At 32.8% G+C, this 18,428-nt stretch overlaps 1 protein-coding gene across 1 annotated transcript in view; it reads right to left on the bottom strand.

The window, feature by feature from the left end:
• Window positions 1-7,209: 7,209 nt before the first annotated feature.
• The window catches only part of Pten (phosphatase and tensin homolog), a 60,067-nt gene continuing 48,848 nt past the window's right edge, over window positions 7,210-18,428 (bottom strand). Inside the window, exons 7-8 of the mRNA XM_046456813.2 lie at window positions 16,584-16,808; window positions 7,210-13,877 (exon numbers count right to left, since the gene is read on the bottom strand). Of these exons, the coding sequence (XP_046312769.1) occupies window positions 13,692-13,877; window positions 16,584-16,808 (411 nt within the window). The 3' untranslated portion in view covers window positions 7,210-13,691. The remainder of the gene's footprint in view (window positions 13,878-16,583; window positions 16,809-18,428) is intronic.

Genomic DNA, 18,428 nt, shown 5'->3' with positions numbered 1-18,428 from the left:
CCAAAAAAATTCCACCAGATAATTTCTAGAACTAATGAATGAATTCAGCAAAGTAGCAGGATATAAAATCAACACTCATAAATCAAAGACATTCTGTACATCAGTGACAAATCCTCTGAAAAAGAAACTAGGAAAACTACCCCATTTACAATCATCTCAAAAAATCGAATATTTGGAAATCAACTTAAGGAAAGATGTGAAAGACCTCTACAATGAAAACTACAGAATGCTAAAGAAAAAAAATTAAAGAAGACCTTAGAAAATGGAAAGATCTCCCTTGCTCTTGGATAGGCAGAATTAATATTGTCACAATGACCATAGTACAAAAGCACTACACAGATTTAATGCAATTCCAATCAAAATCCCAATGACATTCCTCACAGAACTAGGAAAAGCAGTCATGAAATTCATCTGGAAAAATAAGAGATCCAAAATAACTAAAGCAATCCTTAACAAGAAGAGTGAAGCAGCTGGCATCACTATACCAGACCTTAAACTATACTACAGAGCAATAGTAACAAAAACAGCACGGTATTGGCACCAAAATAGACTTGTAGACCAATGTTACAGAATAGAGGACACAGACACAAACCCACATAAATACAGTTATCTCATATTAGACAAAGTTGCCAAAAACATATATTGGAGAAAAGGGAACCTCTTCAACAAATGGTGCTGGGAAAACTGGAAATCCATATGTAGCAAAATGAAATTAAACCTCTATCTCTCACCATGCACAAATCCAAACTCAAAGTGGATCAAGAACCTAAGAATTAGACCAGAGACCCTATGCCTAATAGAAGAAGAAAAAGTAGGCCCAAATCTTCATCATGTCAGATTAGGCCCTGACTTCCTCAACAAGACTCCCATAGCACAAGAAATAAAATTAAGAATCAATAAATGGGATGGACTCAAACTAAAAAGCTTCTTCTCAGCAAAAGAAACAATCAGTGAGATGAATAGAGAGCATAGCAAATTGGAGCAAATTTTTACCACATCTACATCAGATAGAGCACTAATCTCTAGGATATAAAACAACTCAAAAATCTTAACACTAAAAAAATAAAAATAAAAAAATAACCCAATCAATAAATGGGCCAAGGACATGAACAGACACTTCTCAGAAGTATCAATCACTTCTTAATCAACAAATATATGAAAAAATGTTCATCATCTCTAGCAATTAGAGAAATGAAAATCAAAACTAAGATATCATCTCACTCCAGTCAGAATAGCAGCTATTATGAAGATAAACAACAATAAGTGTTGGCAAGGATATGGGGAAAAAGGCACACTCACACATTGCTGGTGGGACTACAAATTGGTGCAGCCAATATGGAAAGCAGTATGGAGATTCCTTGGAAAACTTGGAATGCAACCACCATTTGACCCAGCTATCCCACTCCTTGGACTTAAAAACAGCATACTGCAGAGATGCAACCACATTAATGTTTACAGCAGCACAATTCACAATAGCTAAATTGTGGAACCAACCTAGATACTGTTCAGTAGATGAATGGATAAAGAAAATGTGGTATATATACACACCATGGACTATTACTCATCATTAAAATAGAATAAAATCAGGGCATTTGCAGGTAAATTGATGGAATTGTAGAATATTATGTTAAGTGAAGTTAACCAAAAAACCAAATGCCAAATGTTTTCTTTGATATGTGGATGCTGATCCATTATGGGGATTGGGGAGAGCATGTAAGAAATGGAGGAACTTTAGATAGCGCAAAGGGGAGAGAGGGGGCATGGGGGTAAGAAAGATGGTGGAATGAGATGGACATCATTACCCTAGGTACATGTATGAAGACACAAATGGTGTGACTCTACTTTGCGTACAGAGACATGAAAAATTGTGCTATGTATGTGTAATATGAATTGAAACACATTATGCTGTCACAAATTATAGTAAATAAATTTTTTAAAAAATCACAAGTGGAAAAACATCCTATTGCAAACACTGCATCAAAGAGTTAATATAAGCAGACAAACAATTACCAAGTGCCAACTCTGGAGATGAACTTGACAGTTAGCTAATGATGACTTTAATATATTTCCAAATTACTTTTACTGCAGATATACAACTTAATGGACTCAATCAGAAAACTTTTCTATGTCAATACATATAGTATCTTGGACCTTTGTAATCCACAGATAGAACTTTCAAAACATGTTTTAATCCTATTTAACACTGTAACAGAAAATTCTCATAATTATTACAGTTGGACCTGCAATAATGGTGATTCCTTAATATAATTGACAAACAGCAGGAACTTCATATTTATCTGTGAAAGCCTTATAAAAGCACTTGAATTAGTATCTTAGTAAGGCTTCCTGTAGCTAATTACAGTCAAATACATTTTCTTTTCAAAGCTTCATCCACCTTTAAGACTCTAAAGCCATAATTAAAATTGAATATTTATCCAGTTATCTTCAAATGTACTGTCCCTTCTTTTTTCATTTCCATTCTTCAAGTGCCCATTACATGTGTTCTTTTTATTTTAGATAATGAAAATTTTAGTCGTAAAATTTCCTTGTGATTCTTTTCGTAAGTTTATTTCTCTGCTGAGACCATCTATCTTTCCATTCAAGTGTTTATTTTTATCTCAGTGTATAATTATAATAGTTGTTTTTACATCTGATAATTCCAACATCTGGGTTATCCTGCAGTTGGCATCTTCTTGAGTATCTTTTTCCTTGGGAATTTGTCACATTTTCCTGGTTCTTCCTATTTAAGTAATATTGGATACTGAGTCATATAGACTCTGGGTTCTGTTAGAATTTTCTGGAAAAGGTTGATTGACTGATACAGGCAATCAACCATTAGGCTCAAGATTGTAATTTCTACTCACAGGGGTGAGTAGAAATTCCAATCTGTTTCATCTCTGAAGGCTTTGCTATGCTCCTTTGGGTCTGTTCTGTACATGCCAGCTCAGGGGTGAACCTAGAACTTGTGGAACAAAGAATTAGAGGATCCCTTTTTCCAAACTCACTTCTCACCAGGATTTTCCCAATCCCTCACCTATATCTCCTATGCCCTCTGGACCCTGACTCTTTGGGCCAGAAAACTGTATTTCTCTGTTTTAGCTACTCATGGCACTGTGTAGCTCCCCAAGTGGGGCTCATCTTAAAAGAGAAAAAAGTAAAAAACAAAACAAAACAAACAAACAAACAAAAAACAACAACAAAAGTAAGCAAACGACAAAACCCCAGCAAATATCCCTATATAGATTGCTTTTCTGTTTTGATCCTTCAGTTTACCTATTTTTGTTTATTTTCAAATTCTCAGATAGTTACTTTTTGTCTTTGGTACATTTTTGTCTTTAGCTGTCATTAGCAGGAGAGATAAATTTTAGTTGTTTTATTCTGCCTTAGGGGAAACCACTAGTTCCTCTTCCTACTTCCCCAAAATTTATCTTTCTCAGTACTCTGCTCTAGCCTTTCTCTTCCCAGTTTCCTAAATGGCCAAGTTGGTTTTTACATCAAGCCATTGTATCTGCTCCTCTCCCTGTTTAAAATGTATGACCTTTTCTGACTTCTGCACTATTATAATCCCAATGGACTTGTTGTTTGGCTGGTAAGCCTGCTAAACTGAGAATTGATCACTTTTTTAAACAGTCTGGGTATTCCAATTCAAGCAAAAATAAGCTTCTTAGGTGGACTCAACACCAAACTGGCAAATCAAGAAGTTCTCATTCAGAGTCTTGAGAGCAAAATGTGTGTCAATATCTTCCCATCTTACCTTTCAAGAACTTCACAAGTTGGATACTTTCTTTTTTATAGCTTGAACAATTTTAAAATGATTGTTATCTTTGATGTTCATTTTGCAAAATTTGTACCTTTCATTGAAGTTTGCTTTTTTTCTGTCAGTAATAGAGTATTGGCATGACTCCGCAGCCTGTAAGTTCCAGGTTTCTCTTTTCTGTGTGCTTTGTAAATTTGATTCTGCTTAAGAAATAGCATGCATAGTATTGTTGGAATAATACACTGTCCTGGGTTCACTTCTACTTCCCAACTTCCTGGTTGTAAAACCTGAGTAACTTAAGCACCTTGACTTCAAGTTTTTCTTTATGAGATAAAATCATAAAGGGTGAAGCTGTGTATGTACTGCAGGTTCAAAATCATGAAACAGTTATTTATTATTTTCCTAATACTCTAGCAGCCTTCCATGGATAAAAAGGTAGTTTGAGCTCTGCAGAAGCTTCTTTTCCTCCTGCTTCTGCTTTTTTGCTCTCTCTGCCCCTTTATTTTAGCTGATACATACTGAGCTGAACTCACAGAATTTCTATGAATTTTAAATAGGAGTCTTCAGGTTTTCTGATGTAGAACTGTGTTTAACTTTCTGGAGAAAGATTCGATTGCTTGTCACTTTAACATACCTCCTAGCCAAGAGTTTGCCTAATTAATGTTCATAGTGATATTTTTGTTTTATCTTTATTGGATTCCTATAGAAACGTTATTTTCCTGTTTGAAAGTTCATTTAAAATACAATACTACTAATCATAAGAAGCCTATGCATTATTCATTATTAATGATGACTACACACAGTAAACAAGCTATTAGATAATTACGTAAAGAGCCACTCGTGGTTCCCTTGTTAAAGATAACCAAATAAAAATTTTGGCCTTTCCTGCCAATAACGCGTTTGTGGAAATATTAAACTAAAAATTTAAGTGATTTTCATATGCCATTTGGGAAACTTAAATATACTTGTCTTCCTTAAAGATAATAGGGATTTATAAATGGGGAGATCTCATTTCAAAAACTTGATCATAATTGAAAAAAGTGTTAATATGACTCTAATTTGCTGATAATTTAACCTCATCTTACTTTAGCTTTCTAAGTTTTATTACTTAAAGAGTATTGGCACACTTAGTACTTTTTACAGATTATAATTTTGCTAAATTTCATGCTATCTATGAATCACGTTGAAGTTATTGTCATTGTTTTTATTGTTATTATTTTGGCACTAGGGATTGAACTGAAGGATGTTCTACCATTGGGCTACATCCCCAGTCCTTTTCTGAGACAGCGTCTCACTAAATTGCTGAGTCTGACCTTGAATTTGGAATCCTCTTGCCTCAGCCTCCAGTCATTGGGATTACAGATGTGTGCCACTGTGCCCAGCTGAACTGTGTATATTACTTAATAGATTACTAAATTTGTTCCACCTTCAGGTTTTTCAAAATGAATACTACAGTATTCTTCCTTGAAAATTAGGTGTTGGGCCTATTTATGGATATTTAAAAGAGCAACTGAAATTACCAAGGATATGAGTTCAGGAGACATTCTAAGTAAATTTTAACCCTCCAGCCAAAACCAAAGGATATACACAATTTTTTTCCCTAAATTTATATGATGATTTTTCTCACACAAGGTTAAATCCATTTCTCACACTAGGGAAATCCATTCAGCTACCTTAATTTTTTAAAAAAAAAATGAAATGTCAAAAAAAAATTGTCCAAGATCATGTCTTCTAAATTGCTTAAAATCTATTTTTAAATTAGAATTGAAAGAGGAAAAGCTAATAGTCAACAATTTTCTTTCGAGGGTTCATGCCCGATTGTATATATCTGACTTCATTAGAAACTGATGACTAGCAAAAAGTAAATTATGTTCTGATGAATAAATAGTTGCAAATTTCCATAAAGTTAAAGTTCTTGGATCCTTGAGGTTGGGTGAACCCTTTTTGTGAAACAAACAAACAAAAACACTCTTTTGCAAATTGGTTATTTTTCCAGATTTTTGGTTATGGGTTAAGAATTAAAACATATAACATTGGGCTATAAATCTCATCTGTTTTCTTAACTCAAAATTTATAACATTTCCTATAAGTAAATCATAAATGACATTTCCTTTCAGCCTTACAGAAATATTTAAGACATAACAGAACTTAAACTTCTTAGTGTTTTCAAAATGCACACACATACACACACAAAACTAAAAAGCTAAATTCTGAGAATCAAGAGGAAGAGTGTTTGCACAGGTTTTAGCAAACCAATTTAGAAAACAAAATGGTTTAGAACATTGTGGCTATTTGGGTGTATTCTTAAAAATTCTCCCTTGGCATACCATTAATAATTTTGAAACCCAGAAGTTAATGGACAGTTGTACAAGATTAGAATAAAATTTTATAGAGGATTCTGGATGAGATGTACAAGATTAGAATAAAATTTTATAGAAGATTCTGGGTGCATCTTGTTGATTGAAAGGGTGAAAGAAAATTCTGTCACTGTTTCAGTAGTCTATCCAAATCTCACTCTCCCAGTGAGGCCTATCCTGGATTGCCCTATTCAATAATGCAATCTCTCTACTCTGCAATCCTGATCTCCTTTAACTGATCACATTTCCCCAATTGCACTTATTACCTGACATATGGCATGCTTCCTCTTATCTATTTTCTCTTGCTAGAATGGAAGCTCCACAAGGGAAAGGATCTTCTGTTCATGCAATTGTACACCAAAGTTGTGTAGAACAATGCTTCAGTAACCTATTTCAAGAACTATCATTCCATAACTTCTGGCAGTCTTGCAATTTAGTTTATAGCATCAAGTTGTTTAAAAAATATTTCATTTTGCTTCATTCTTAACTCCCTCTTTGTTGTTGAAGAAAACCGTCCCTGATTTTCTCAAAACACTACTTTAGCCAGAATGCTATATATGCTGTAGTAACAAGTTGTCCCAAAGTATGTATAAACTAATTGTTTCTGGCTTGTGCTAATGTCATACAAGTTTAGTGTGGGTGGGGAGAATTTGAAGGAATCCTGCTCCATATATTGACTCAAGACTCCGGCTGATAGCTGTACCACCTTGAACATGTCAAACCCTTGGTCACGCAGTAGGCAAAGAGAAAAACTGGATGGTACAGGGGATTTTTTTCATGCCTTTATTTAACTTGTATTTCATTGGAATGAACTAGTTTCATGTACCCCATTTAACTCCAAGTGGGGTGGAAATTTAGGGATGTGTGGAATGTTTGGCGATCATCACCGTATCATATGCATCTCGTATCTCACAGCATGTATCACAGCATATCATTATTTCAGAAAAGTCTGATTCCTCTACTGGAGTATAAACTCTTCCAGGGCAAGGACAGGGTATGTTTCTTTTGCTTACTAATGTGTTCCAAATACCTGTTATATATAGCAGGCACTTGATAAATATTTGTTGAAAGAATAAAAAGCTAAAAAACAAATAGTCAAAATAATTAACCTTTTTAATTTTTAAAGGAAAAATACTCTCCATAGGAAGGCATTTCTATTCTTATGTCCATCAGTAGCCAAATGGAACTCAATATAAACATTTTCAAAACACCAACTTTGGTTTAATGCACAACTTTTAAAATAACTCATTAATGCATATATCAAGATGCTACTAACAATTCATTTATATTCAAGATTCATTACCGTATGTCAAAGGTCATCTATGGTTAACATTTTCATTACAATGAACTGTGAAATTCCAGTGAGAAATGTTCGCCTGAACCAAACTATTTAAGTTGGAGTTTAGCATTCTTGAAAATCTAATTCACTCATACACAAACCCACAAACATACACATGCACACACTTACAAACTGCTCATTAGGGCATGAGGGCAATTTAATGGACACAGAAATTAGATGTTGAAAGGACATTTGTAAATGTGGGATACTGTTTGGACAACTCTATAGAATACGCAGAAAATCCTAAAGGCGCATATAAATAATAGCCAGTGATAGCTACAGAAAACCACACCTAAACATTAAGAATTTCACTAAACAAATTTGGCAAACTGAATCACTAGAGCCATGACTACAAGCCTTGCTCCATTCCACACAAACAAATCTCTACATTATAAGAATCCACATGCAACAGAGAAAATATAAATTATTTTTAATCTTAAAAAATGAGAAATATAAATCCTTGTTAAACACTTCATTTAAAAATAGGCAGCTTTATTTTAAAATGTGGTAATGCTCAAAGATGGCAGTTAACTTCACTCATATATGTAAAAAGTTTTTTAAAGTATCAATACATTGGTTTATAAGTTATATACTGCCCTCAGCTAAAATGTTTTTTTCCACCAAAATTCTCAAATAATTGTCAAAAAGAATTGTATGTTCTAAACCCACCTTAGTACTAAACATGGTTTCAGAGCAAAGAGGGGTAAGTATTCATGAAACTTCAAGTTTTTGATATAAGTCACATGAGCACAGATTTGAAGACAACTGAGTGATAAACCAGTGATAAAAGCAGTTTTACTTCTGTGTGTGTGTGTGGGGGGGGAGTGTGTGTGTGATTAAACTAATTTGCTCCAAACTGAGCAACTATTTGGGAACTATAAAAACCAAAGTTATTTTTTTCCAATCTAAAAGAGGAATACTCTATAAGTATAATATGAATTATAATGCATTCTGCTGTCATATATATATAACAAATTAGAATTTAAAAAATTAAAAAGAGGAATAGAAAGGTGATGAAATTAACAGTGTTTCACGCATTCTGCTTTGTTTAAAATGGCTCTTGAAGTTAAGCTTGACTATGCTAAATAAATGTAACTTTTACTTAGACATGTATTTAATGCCAACAATATTTAAACATTCATGATTAACCGACTGAATTGGAAAGGACTCTCAGTGACCACACAAAATCTGCTTCTGTAGCATTAGAAAGTGATCAACTTACTGCTCACTTTCTGAGGCAATGGAACATTCTACAAATTCATGATGGAAACACCAAGTTAAAAGGCTTTGAGAATATGCACAGTATAAATTCCATTTTTAAAGAAAATATATACATGAATATACAGAAAAAACGATTGTATAGTCACTAAAATATTAATAATGGCTATGTCTCCAGGTGGTGGGATTATAATTATTTTGTTGTTATGCTGGGAAAGTATTCTAAAAATAGACAATTTAAGAACCAGAGTACTACCAGTGAAAACTATTTTGTCCTTTCCTTTCTTCACATTACAAACATTTAAAGCTACCAACCAACATCAAATTTGTCACAGTGGCTACCTACATTCTAACACACTTAACAGATCTTGAAAGATGGAAGAACAGGCTGGGTGCAGTGGCACATGCCTGTAATCCCAGTGACTCAGGTAACTGAAGCTAGAGGATCACCTGAAGCTAGAGGATTGCAAGTTTGAGGCCAGTCTCAGAAAATTGGTGAGGCTCTGTCTCAAAAATAATAAATAAAATGGGCTGGGAATGTAGCTCAGTGGTAATGTACCTCTGGGATCAATCCCCAGTACTGGAAAGAAAGAAAAAAAAAAAAGTTAGATTAAAGTAACTTTACCTGACCACCAATCTACCTATCGTTACAAAATTCTAGAGGAAAATCAGTGTCTACTTCGCATCTTCAAAATTTTTTCTCCATTATTTTATTTATTAGTTTTTAGGTTCTGTCCCTATACCAGTTTGGACTATTACTGTTCTCTTCAAAAATATTTCTCTCTACACTAGCAACTGTTAATTAAAAATTACATGTTAAGCCATTTTTAAGAGTAAACTTTGGATGTATTGCTAATTATCTGGCAAAAATATAAGAACCAAGAGAGTTTCATGTTAACAGCAAATTAAACGTTAAGGGTCTTGATTTTTTGGAAGCCTGCATGTTAAACACTGGTGATTTTTAAGTTCTCAATGGAAATGGTGATGGCATTCACTTGAACCAAGCTAGCTCAGATTACAGCATATTGAGGACATGATATAAAACAAAATGCCAGTAAACTCCTATTTTTCAAACATCACCAAAATATTTTCTTATAAATCAAAATACTTTGACTCCAGTATTATCTCCAACCATAGTAATTAGTACTCCTATAAAAAAAAAGTGTGTGAATACACACATGCCTTCATACTTCTTTACATTATTACACATCATTCACATTACTTTTAAAAAGTCACACAGAGAACATGTAAAACTTGAAATAACATTAAATTCCACTGTTACATTAGTGGTCTGTCTACTTTTGTAGAACATTTATACAAGCTATACTTTTACTTATTACCTTATAATGTTTTGTTGAAAGGATATGCCTTAGTCTTTAATCTTTCAAGAATATTAACAAATAACAAGATTAAATTCAAGTACACAAGTCCTTTAGACTATTCTGGAATATCAATTTTTATATGGCACAAGTCACACTGAGTAGATGACGCTTCCCATATGTTGATGGCAGAATACAGAATTATAAAGAAAAGCCACATGAGTAGACATATACTCTACTCCGAAACTGACAAAGGCTATTCTTTTAAAATAAATAGTAGGTTTTAAAGGACAGCAGAGGGGAAAAAAAAGATACAGAAAACTTCTTAATCATATTTGGCTGCCCATTATTTAAAATTTCAATGGATTTAAGCAATTGAAATTATAAATACTCTCATTTAATAAAACACCCACACAATGACAAGAATGAGACTTTAATCAGTTTTAAGTGGAGTTTATAACACTAAGAGATAAAGGGTTGTTAACAAACACAATAACAAATGGACATCTGATTGGTATGAGGCATTATCCTGTACACATTTTTTTTTTTTGTGTATCCTCAGTGCATAGCATTTACACACAGAGCCACTGCTGCACAGCACAAGAGTATCTGAAGAGGCTGAATCAGAGTAAGGCTGTTTAACAGACTGAAATTTTTTAGTATATATATTCTATATGAAAACAGATTGAACTTTTGAACTGGCAGGTAGAAGGCAACTCTGCCAAATACTACAGTTAAAGCCCCCACTTTAGTGCACAGTTCCACCCCTTCCATCTGCATGCATGACACATTAACAGTATTTAAAGGTAAACGAGGCACTTTGTGGCAACCACAGCCATCGTTATGAACATATTGCACAAATTTTCTATAACTAAACATGTAACTTGTACCCTACTCATATTTTTAAAGCTGAAACTTTTGATGCTGCCGGTAAACTCCACTTATTTGTTTATAACCTGTGCCACAGCAAAGAATGGTGATGCTGTTTATTCAACTACCCTTTCATAATTATGGCAAAAATGTTCAAGAGGAGTTACAGAGGACTTGGTATGGTACAGGGCCCAAATGTAAGCTTTCTTAAGTGATGTCTTCAAGTAACTTCAGACATGTAAGCTGCTGCACATCCAAAAAGTCTAAGAAAACATTCCAGAAACTTGGGAGAGATTACCTACAGAATGTATTTCAGGCTAATTATGAATACTGACAAAAATAAATTTTAGGACTTGAAAACCTTTCAGTCATAACAATTCTTGTCAAATTCTAGGGGTATGGTAACTGAAATAAAGGAAGGAGAGTATGTATAATATATATTTTTATATATATATAATATATATATAATGCCATTTTTCCATTTCCAATGACTACACCATAAAATGTAAGCAAGGCTTCTCAAAAACACTGAAACATTCAAAATCAAAACCCTCATTCAGACCTTCACATTCCAAAGGAAAAATAATAACAGTGCAAAAGCCCATTATAATATCATTTTTTATGACCTGGCCCTCCATGTTACATATTGGAACAATACAAGTTACGTTTTAATATGCTGTGCCCAAAACTATAATAAAGAACAATATTAATAACTAATTTCAAAACAGGAATAGATATCTCATTTTAGTCAATTATTTTCAGCATTTATGAAACATAAGGTGTCATAAATTTCAATGGTGAGATTTTAGGAATAGATGTCTCTGGCTTTACCAATTTAACTTATGAGCCATCAATACTCTATATATCAATGTTTAATTATAAATGTGTAAATCCTAGGAGCTTTGTTAAAAATTTAAAAACTTTGTTGAGTGAAATTGATGAGGTATGGAAAACATCATTATTTACCAAGAAAACTTTAGATGAAGTTCTGCCTAATCTATTTACCATTAAAGTCTATAAATGCTGTTGTAGTAGGTCCTATGCAATCTGTATTTGTAAATTATAACTAGTCAGACCACAGCTAGTGGACAATTTCAGCACCAATAAGTTATTGAAAATGGGATTCTACACCATTAAGAAATATAATGGCTAGGTATTCAAATGTCAAGGTCAAGGTATAATTTGAAAGATACCAAGTTTCTGGGGGAAAATCCTTTTTAATAGTATCTTCACATTAGCTTTACAATACTCATTGTACTCTGCTAAAAATCATATGCAGTCTGGGCATATCAAATATATGATGTTTAAGAAGTGAAATTGAAGCCCTAGTCCCAATTCTAATACTATGAAATGACTTAACACTGCACGTTAAAAAAAAAAAATTAAAAAAACTATTCAATAGCAAATCAATAAAGCCTATGTAGAACAATTTCTACTGAAAAATTAAATGCCTTATTTGTGCAGTGTTGAAAATTTACTGCAACTCTAATTTCCTTTTTAACACAATTTTAATATACACATATATGTATTCAGTATTCAAGTAAAATTCCCTAACAGTTAATGACATTTAAAAAATGTGCAAAACTGCAAAACTCATTGTAATAGAATGTGTAAGGTCAAAAGGGTGGAACAGCTGACAGCTACTGGATTGAATAAGTGCATCATAAATCTTTGAAGAAAAAAAAAAACACTTACTGTAGAATCTGAAATTGAAATTTCCTGTGCAGCATTACAAAATATTTTATATTTAATGAGAAAAAGGAAGTTTGCAGGCAGCACATAGAAGCATCCACAGCAGGTATATGATTGAAAACTAATAAAGTAAGTGTAAGTTGTTGACTGATGTAGGTACTAATAGCTTCTGACTTTTAGCACTGGCCTTGATTACACAGGAGATGGAGCAGTCATTATAATTGAGAAAACATATTTAATAAATCATTGTCAATTTTTATAATGTTTCAAGCCCATTCTTTGTTGATAGCCTCCACATTTATATGGTTAAGTCATTGTTGCTGTGTTTCTTATCTATGCCCACATTGTTTTTATATCCCTTCATTTGTGGATTCTTAAGATGTTGCGAAAGGTTCATTCCTGTACCCCAATACAAATTCATCCTTCTAGCTGCCTTTTCTAGCACCAATATGCTTTAAAAAAAAAAAATGCACAAACAACAAGCAGTGACAGCGGCCAATTCCTCAAATGTCCAGATTAATAATGATAGCATGCTAAAGAAAGGTGCGTGTAAATAGCTGGAGATGGTATATGGTCCAGAGTCCAGCATAAAATATATTCCTTTCTGAGCATTCCCTCCATTCCCCCAACCCAAATACATGCATTAGAAGGTAGCAAAATCCTTTAGAAACTTCTCTTAGCCAACTGTGAACTTATCTGTTGCCACAAGTGCAAAGGGGTAGGATGTGAACCTGTAATTCACAAAGCTCTTTAGACCACTTAGGTTGGTGACAGAACACAAAAGGAAAAATTCCTACGTTTACACATCAGTCTGCCTCCACTTTTTATAAAACTGAAATAAAATGGGAAAGTGCCATCTTTATTTATCCTAATTGAATTTTAAATGTCCTTTTGACACAAAAAGGTATATACATGACACAGCTACACAACCTTTTTTTTCAACTGGACAACAAGTGTCAAAACCCTGTGGATGTATAGGGTAAAACAAGATTGGTCAGGAAAAGAGAATTGTTCCTATAACTGGTAATCTGACACAATGTCCTATTGCCATTAAAAAAAAAAAAAAAAAAAAAAAGGTCCGTTTTCAGTTTATTCAAGTTTGTTTTCATGGTATTTTTATCCCTCTTGATAAAAAAAAATCAGACTTTTGTAATTTGTGTATGCTGATCTTCATCAAAAGGTTCATTCTCTGGATCAGAGTCAGTGGTGTCAGAATATCTATAATGATCAGGTTCATTGTCACTAACATCCGGTGTTACAGAAGTTGAACTGCTAGCCTCTGGATTTGATGGCTCCTCTACTGTTTTTGTAAAATACAGTTTCACCTAGAAAAAGAAAATTAAAAATGAAAATCCATTATTATGACTAATTTTAAGTTACTTATAAAGACGTATATTTTAATAGATTCATTTTAAAATACTATAACAAACATATCTTTAAAGAGCAATTGCCTTTCGAATAACCCTCTTCTTATTTAGAGTTCCTATATATTCTTTCCTGCTAAATACTGAAAAGACAAAGTGGGATGTTAATAAAATATTTTTTAAGATACACAAGCTATAAGCACTAAATAATCCTACAAAGAAATGCAGATTGAAGATCATCCAGTATTCACATAATGTAATTTTTCAGTCACAAAGTTCAATTCACAAATGGCTCAATTCTGAAAGAATGTTTCTCTCATTACCTGTCTAAAACTCAATATATTTTCTGATACTAACCATACTATACAAACATACATAGTGATTCAATGATGCATACACCCCTAAAAACTTTGCCTAAATTGAGGAGAAGGAAGTTAACATAGACCATATAGTGGCCTAAACAGTGGGTCAATGGCCTTTATATGCGTAGTTACAATAATCGTTCAAAAATCGCTGATATATTAGGTATTTTCATTTTAATGAGAAACATATCTGGTAGACAATAGATGTGGGATCTTAATCCCCTGCTTATTCTGTGGTATCTATAGCCTCTACTCTATTATTCAAGAGTCGTTATCAATTCTTCTTTTTTTAATAACCAACATCCATTTCATCAGTAAATCCTTTAAGTTCTATCTTTAAAATACCACATATACCCAATCTGACAGTTTCATTACCCCTCCCTGCCACTATTCTCATCCAAGCAACCATCTCTCACCTGAATGTTTTAAACCACTGCTAACAGACTCTTAACTGATTTCCTAGCTTCCACTCAAAGACATTCAGATTATATCTTTCTTATGCTGAAAACATAATGTTTCCACCCTAGGACGGGTTTTCTCATCTACTTCCTTTGGTCAAAATGACTAATGTTACTCAAATATACTAAACTTATTCCTATCTCAGGGCTTTTGCATTGATCTATACTTCCCTTTTTTCCCAGATATTTGTATAACTCACTCATCTCATTTAGGCCTCTACTTAAATGTCATTCACTTGATCAGGCATTCTCTAGCTATCATAGGTTTAAAAAAAAATGACAAGATTACTCCCATCTCTATTTTTCATAGCACTTACCATGTATAACATTGTTAACTATGCACTGACAACTAAAATAGTTTTTATTTGCAATCACAAATATAAAACTTTTGGTAATGTTAAAAGAGAAAACAATAAAAGTAGAAAGATATTTTAAAGTCTAATTGTTGAGGAAAATTCAGATTTAGAGAAAAGAAAGGAGATGGAAACCTGTGAATTCTAAAGGAAACTTTTAAACACAAATTTAAGATCCAAAGGTGTTTAATGTTAGATCTCTTTTCACTTATGAACATGTAGATCTCCCTCTACATTTTAAGTATTACTAGTAATGTGTTTATAAGCTATTGTTAGATTTGTTACAATGACAAATACATAAAAGAAAACAAGATATGCTAAAAGATAAAAAAAAAAGTAGAATAAGAAATGGAAGAAAATGGCAAACAACCATTCAAGAATGTTCACAAATCAATTTTCTTAATCTGAAGAATTCTTGTCTATAAATAGAAATACATGCACACCCAACCACATACACCCCTATCATATATAGACAAAAAATAAAATGAAGCCAAATAATTGCAAGACATACATGTGGAAATAGAAATAATTTTTTAAAGGGAATAACAAGGGAGGACAATCAGAAAGGGCTTTACAGAGCAGATGAGACTGAAATTAAAGCTGGAAACATGAGAAGTCAGGAGACATATAAGGGTCGGGGGAAAGGGTAGGGAAGAGAGGTAGAGGAATAAAGAATAAAACTGTAAACAGTAGAGGCAGAAGTGTTGCATTCTGCAGAACTGAAGCAAGACCAGTGTGGCTAAATTTTGGGGAACAAACAGAGAACGTAGCTAGAACTGGGATGGGAGGTAGGTCTGTGCTAAATCATATGGGTCTTTATAGTACCTACAAGGTCTTTAAAAAACGTTAATAATAGTGAAACAATCAAATCTATTCTTATGATACTCTGAAGACTTGAAAATAAATTGAAGGGGAGACGAGAGTGGAAGTGGTGAAAACATTCCACACAATTTATTTTCTAAATTGACCAAATTATGTGCATGTATGAATATGTCATAATGAATCCCACACTATTATATATAATTACGATGCACCAATAAAAATTATCTAAAAATCATTCCCAAATGCCTGAGCTTCTATTCATTTCTTTATTCCTCAATTCCTACTTCATATCCCACTCACCTAACTCTTCTTCCACACGTCTACCCCAGATTTCATCAAATAACAATGAAAAAGAATATGCTAAGGAAAAATGCAGCTTTTTGTAGTCTGTGTGCATAATAGTATTTCATTATAAACTTGTAGGTTATTGCTACATAAACACTACTTTTTTTTTATTTGTTTTAATTAGTTACACATGACAATACAATGACCTTGACATATCATACATTTGAATCAGATGGGATATACTTCTAAGTAATGAATAATTTAGTTTAAAAATGAGTCAAGATAAGTTCTTCAGTTCTTTACCCTAGAGGACAACACACACACACACACATACACACACGGATGCATGCATGTCTTCACCAATACATCCCAATGCTTTTAACTGACCTTAAAATTTGGAGAAAAATATCGGTTGGCCTTGTCTTTATTTGCTTTGTCAAGATCATTTTTTGTTAAAGTAAGTACTAGATATTCCTTGTCATTATCTGCACGTTCTATACTGCAAATACTATCGATTTCTTGATCACATAGACTTCCATTTTCTACTCTTTCTGAGGTTTCCTCTGGTCCTGGTATGAAGAACGTATTTACCCAAAAATGAAACATTTTATCCTATGAAAATAAAAGAAACAAATTACTAATTTTTTTTAAATGTCACCTGTAAATACTTGCCCCAAGAAGTCAACAAATTAAACTATATACATTTGATATTTCAAATAAAGGTAAATACAATCTGTGGGTTATCTGCTGCATTTACATTTATGAGAATTTTTCTTTCAAATTTTTAGTTCAAAAATATAATCTCATAAGATCAGAGATAACTTACTTTTGTCTTAAAATTATAAGTAAAATATTCCTTTTTAGTCCAATACTAGCTTTAACCCATTAAATCACAAATTTTCAATTCTGCATCGATACAGGTATATTAAAATAAGTTGGAAATCAGGGGCTGGGGATATAGTTCAGTTGGTAGAGTGCATGCCTCACTAGGCCCTGGGTTCAATCCCCAGCACCGCCCCAAAAATAAATAAATAAATAAGTTGGAAATCACAATCTAGAAATTATACATGTGTTAACTAATATCAGTTAATATAATTATAATTCTATTATAATTACCTAAGTCTGGTATATATTATATAATTCTATTATATATTACACATAATACAGAATATATATGCAAGTTTTTATAGGTATTCTGCATCTGGGATGATGGGATAAAATGGGTTAAAAATGGTTTTTGTGTTTATGCATTTGTAGCTATAAACAAAACTCATATTTTTCATAAAAGTTCTTGTGAGGTACTTCCCTCATGAAGCATGGCAAATACATTTTTACTTCTAAATCAATATTTAAATCTGACTGACTCCATTTTCTTCTATGAAAATGTATGCCTGAAAGCTTTCATAATAAAATGGGAGTGGGGGAGGTTACCAACATAAAAGTTAAGCTTGTATGGTCATTTGACAGTTAATGATGTAAAGCCTTGTGGCATCTTATCTGGTGCCTTACACTGCCATATAAACTTTCTATTTTAATTTACCTTGAAATTTTTGTTTTTTCCTCAAGAAGATGCTAAGACTCTTTAAGGATCTTAAATTTCTTTCTAACTCATAATATACCTACCTAGCAAGATAATCTTATACATGACAAGTCCTTTTAAAAATTGTTAATTACAGGGCTGGGGTTGTGGCTTAGCAGTAGAGCACTCGGCTCGCACATGTGGGACCCTCGGTTCAATCCTCAGAACCACATAAAAATAAATAAGTGAAATAAAGGTATTATGTCCATCTACAACTAAAAAATAAATATTTAAAAAAACTTGTTAATTACAATTATTTTAGCAAAGTCACAAGTTAGGAATTATATTTTACTTAGAAGAAAATAAGCTAATTAATAATATTTAAATTTCCAAAAATGTGGATTTCTAATATGTACTGATTATACTAAAACTGTTTTTTGTTTAAATCAGAGCAGACAGTTAAATAAGACAGGGAAAATCATGTAGAATTTGAAATTAATGTAAAGTAATCCAAGACATACAAAAATATAAATATTTAATCTTCGATTTTATGTGCTAAGTGTGAAGTACAGAAGGACTAAAATTAAAATTAACACCTTCCTACAAGTACAAAGAAATGGTGAAGCAGGTGTGTGTTTTTAAGAGAAAAATATAAAATTTTATGTGTATTATGTATGTCAGTCTTATAAAGTACAAGAGAGAAAAAAAAAAAC

Source organism: Marmota monax, unplaced genomic scaffold (genome assembly GCF_021218885.2).
Source record: "Marmota monax isolate L192 unplaced genomic scaffold, Marmota_monax_Labrador192_F-V1.1 WCK01_AAM20220418_F8-fsc00166, whole genome shotgun sequence".
Classification (NCBI taxonomy): Eukaryota; Metazoa; Chordata; class Mammalia; order Rodentia; family Sciuridae; genus Marmota; species Marmota monax.
The sequence above is the reverse complement of the archived record's forward strand: the minus strand, read 5'-3'. Positions and strand labels throughout refer to the sequence as shown.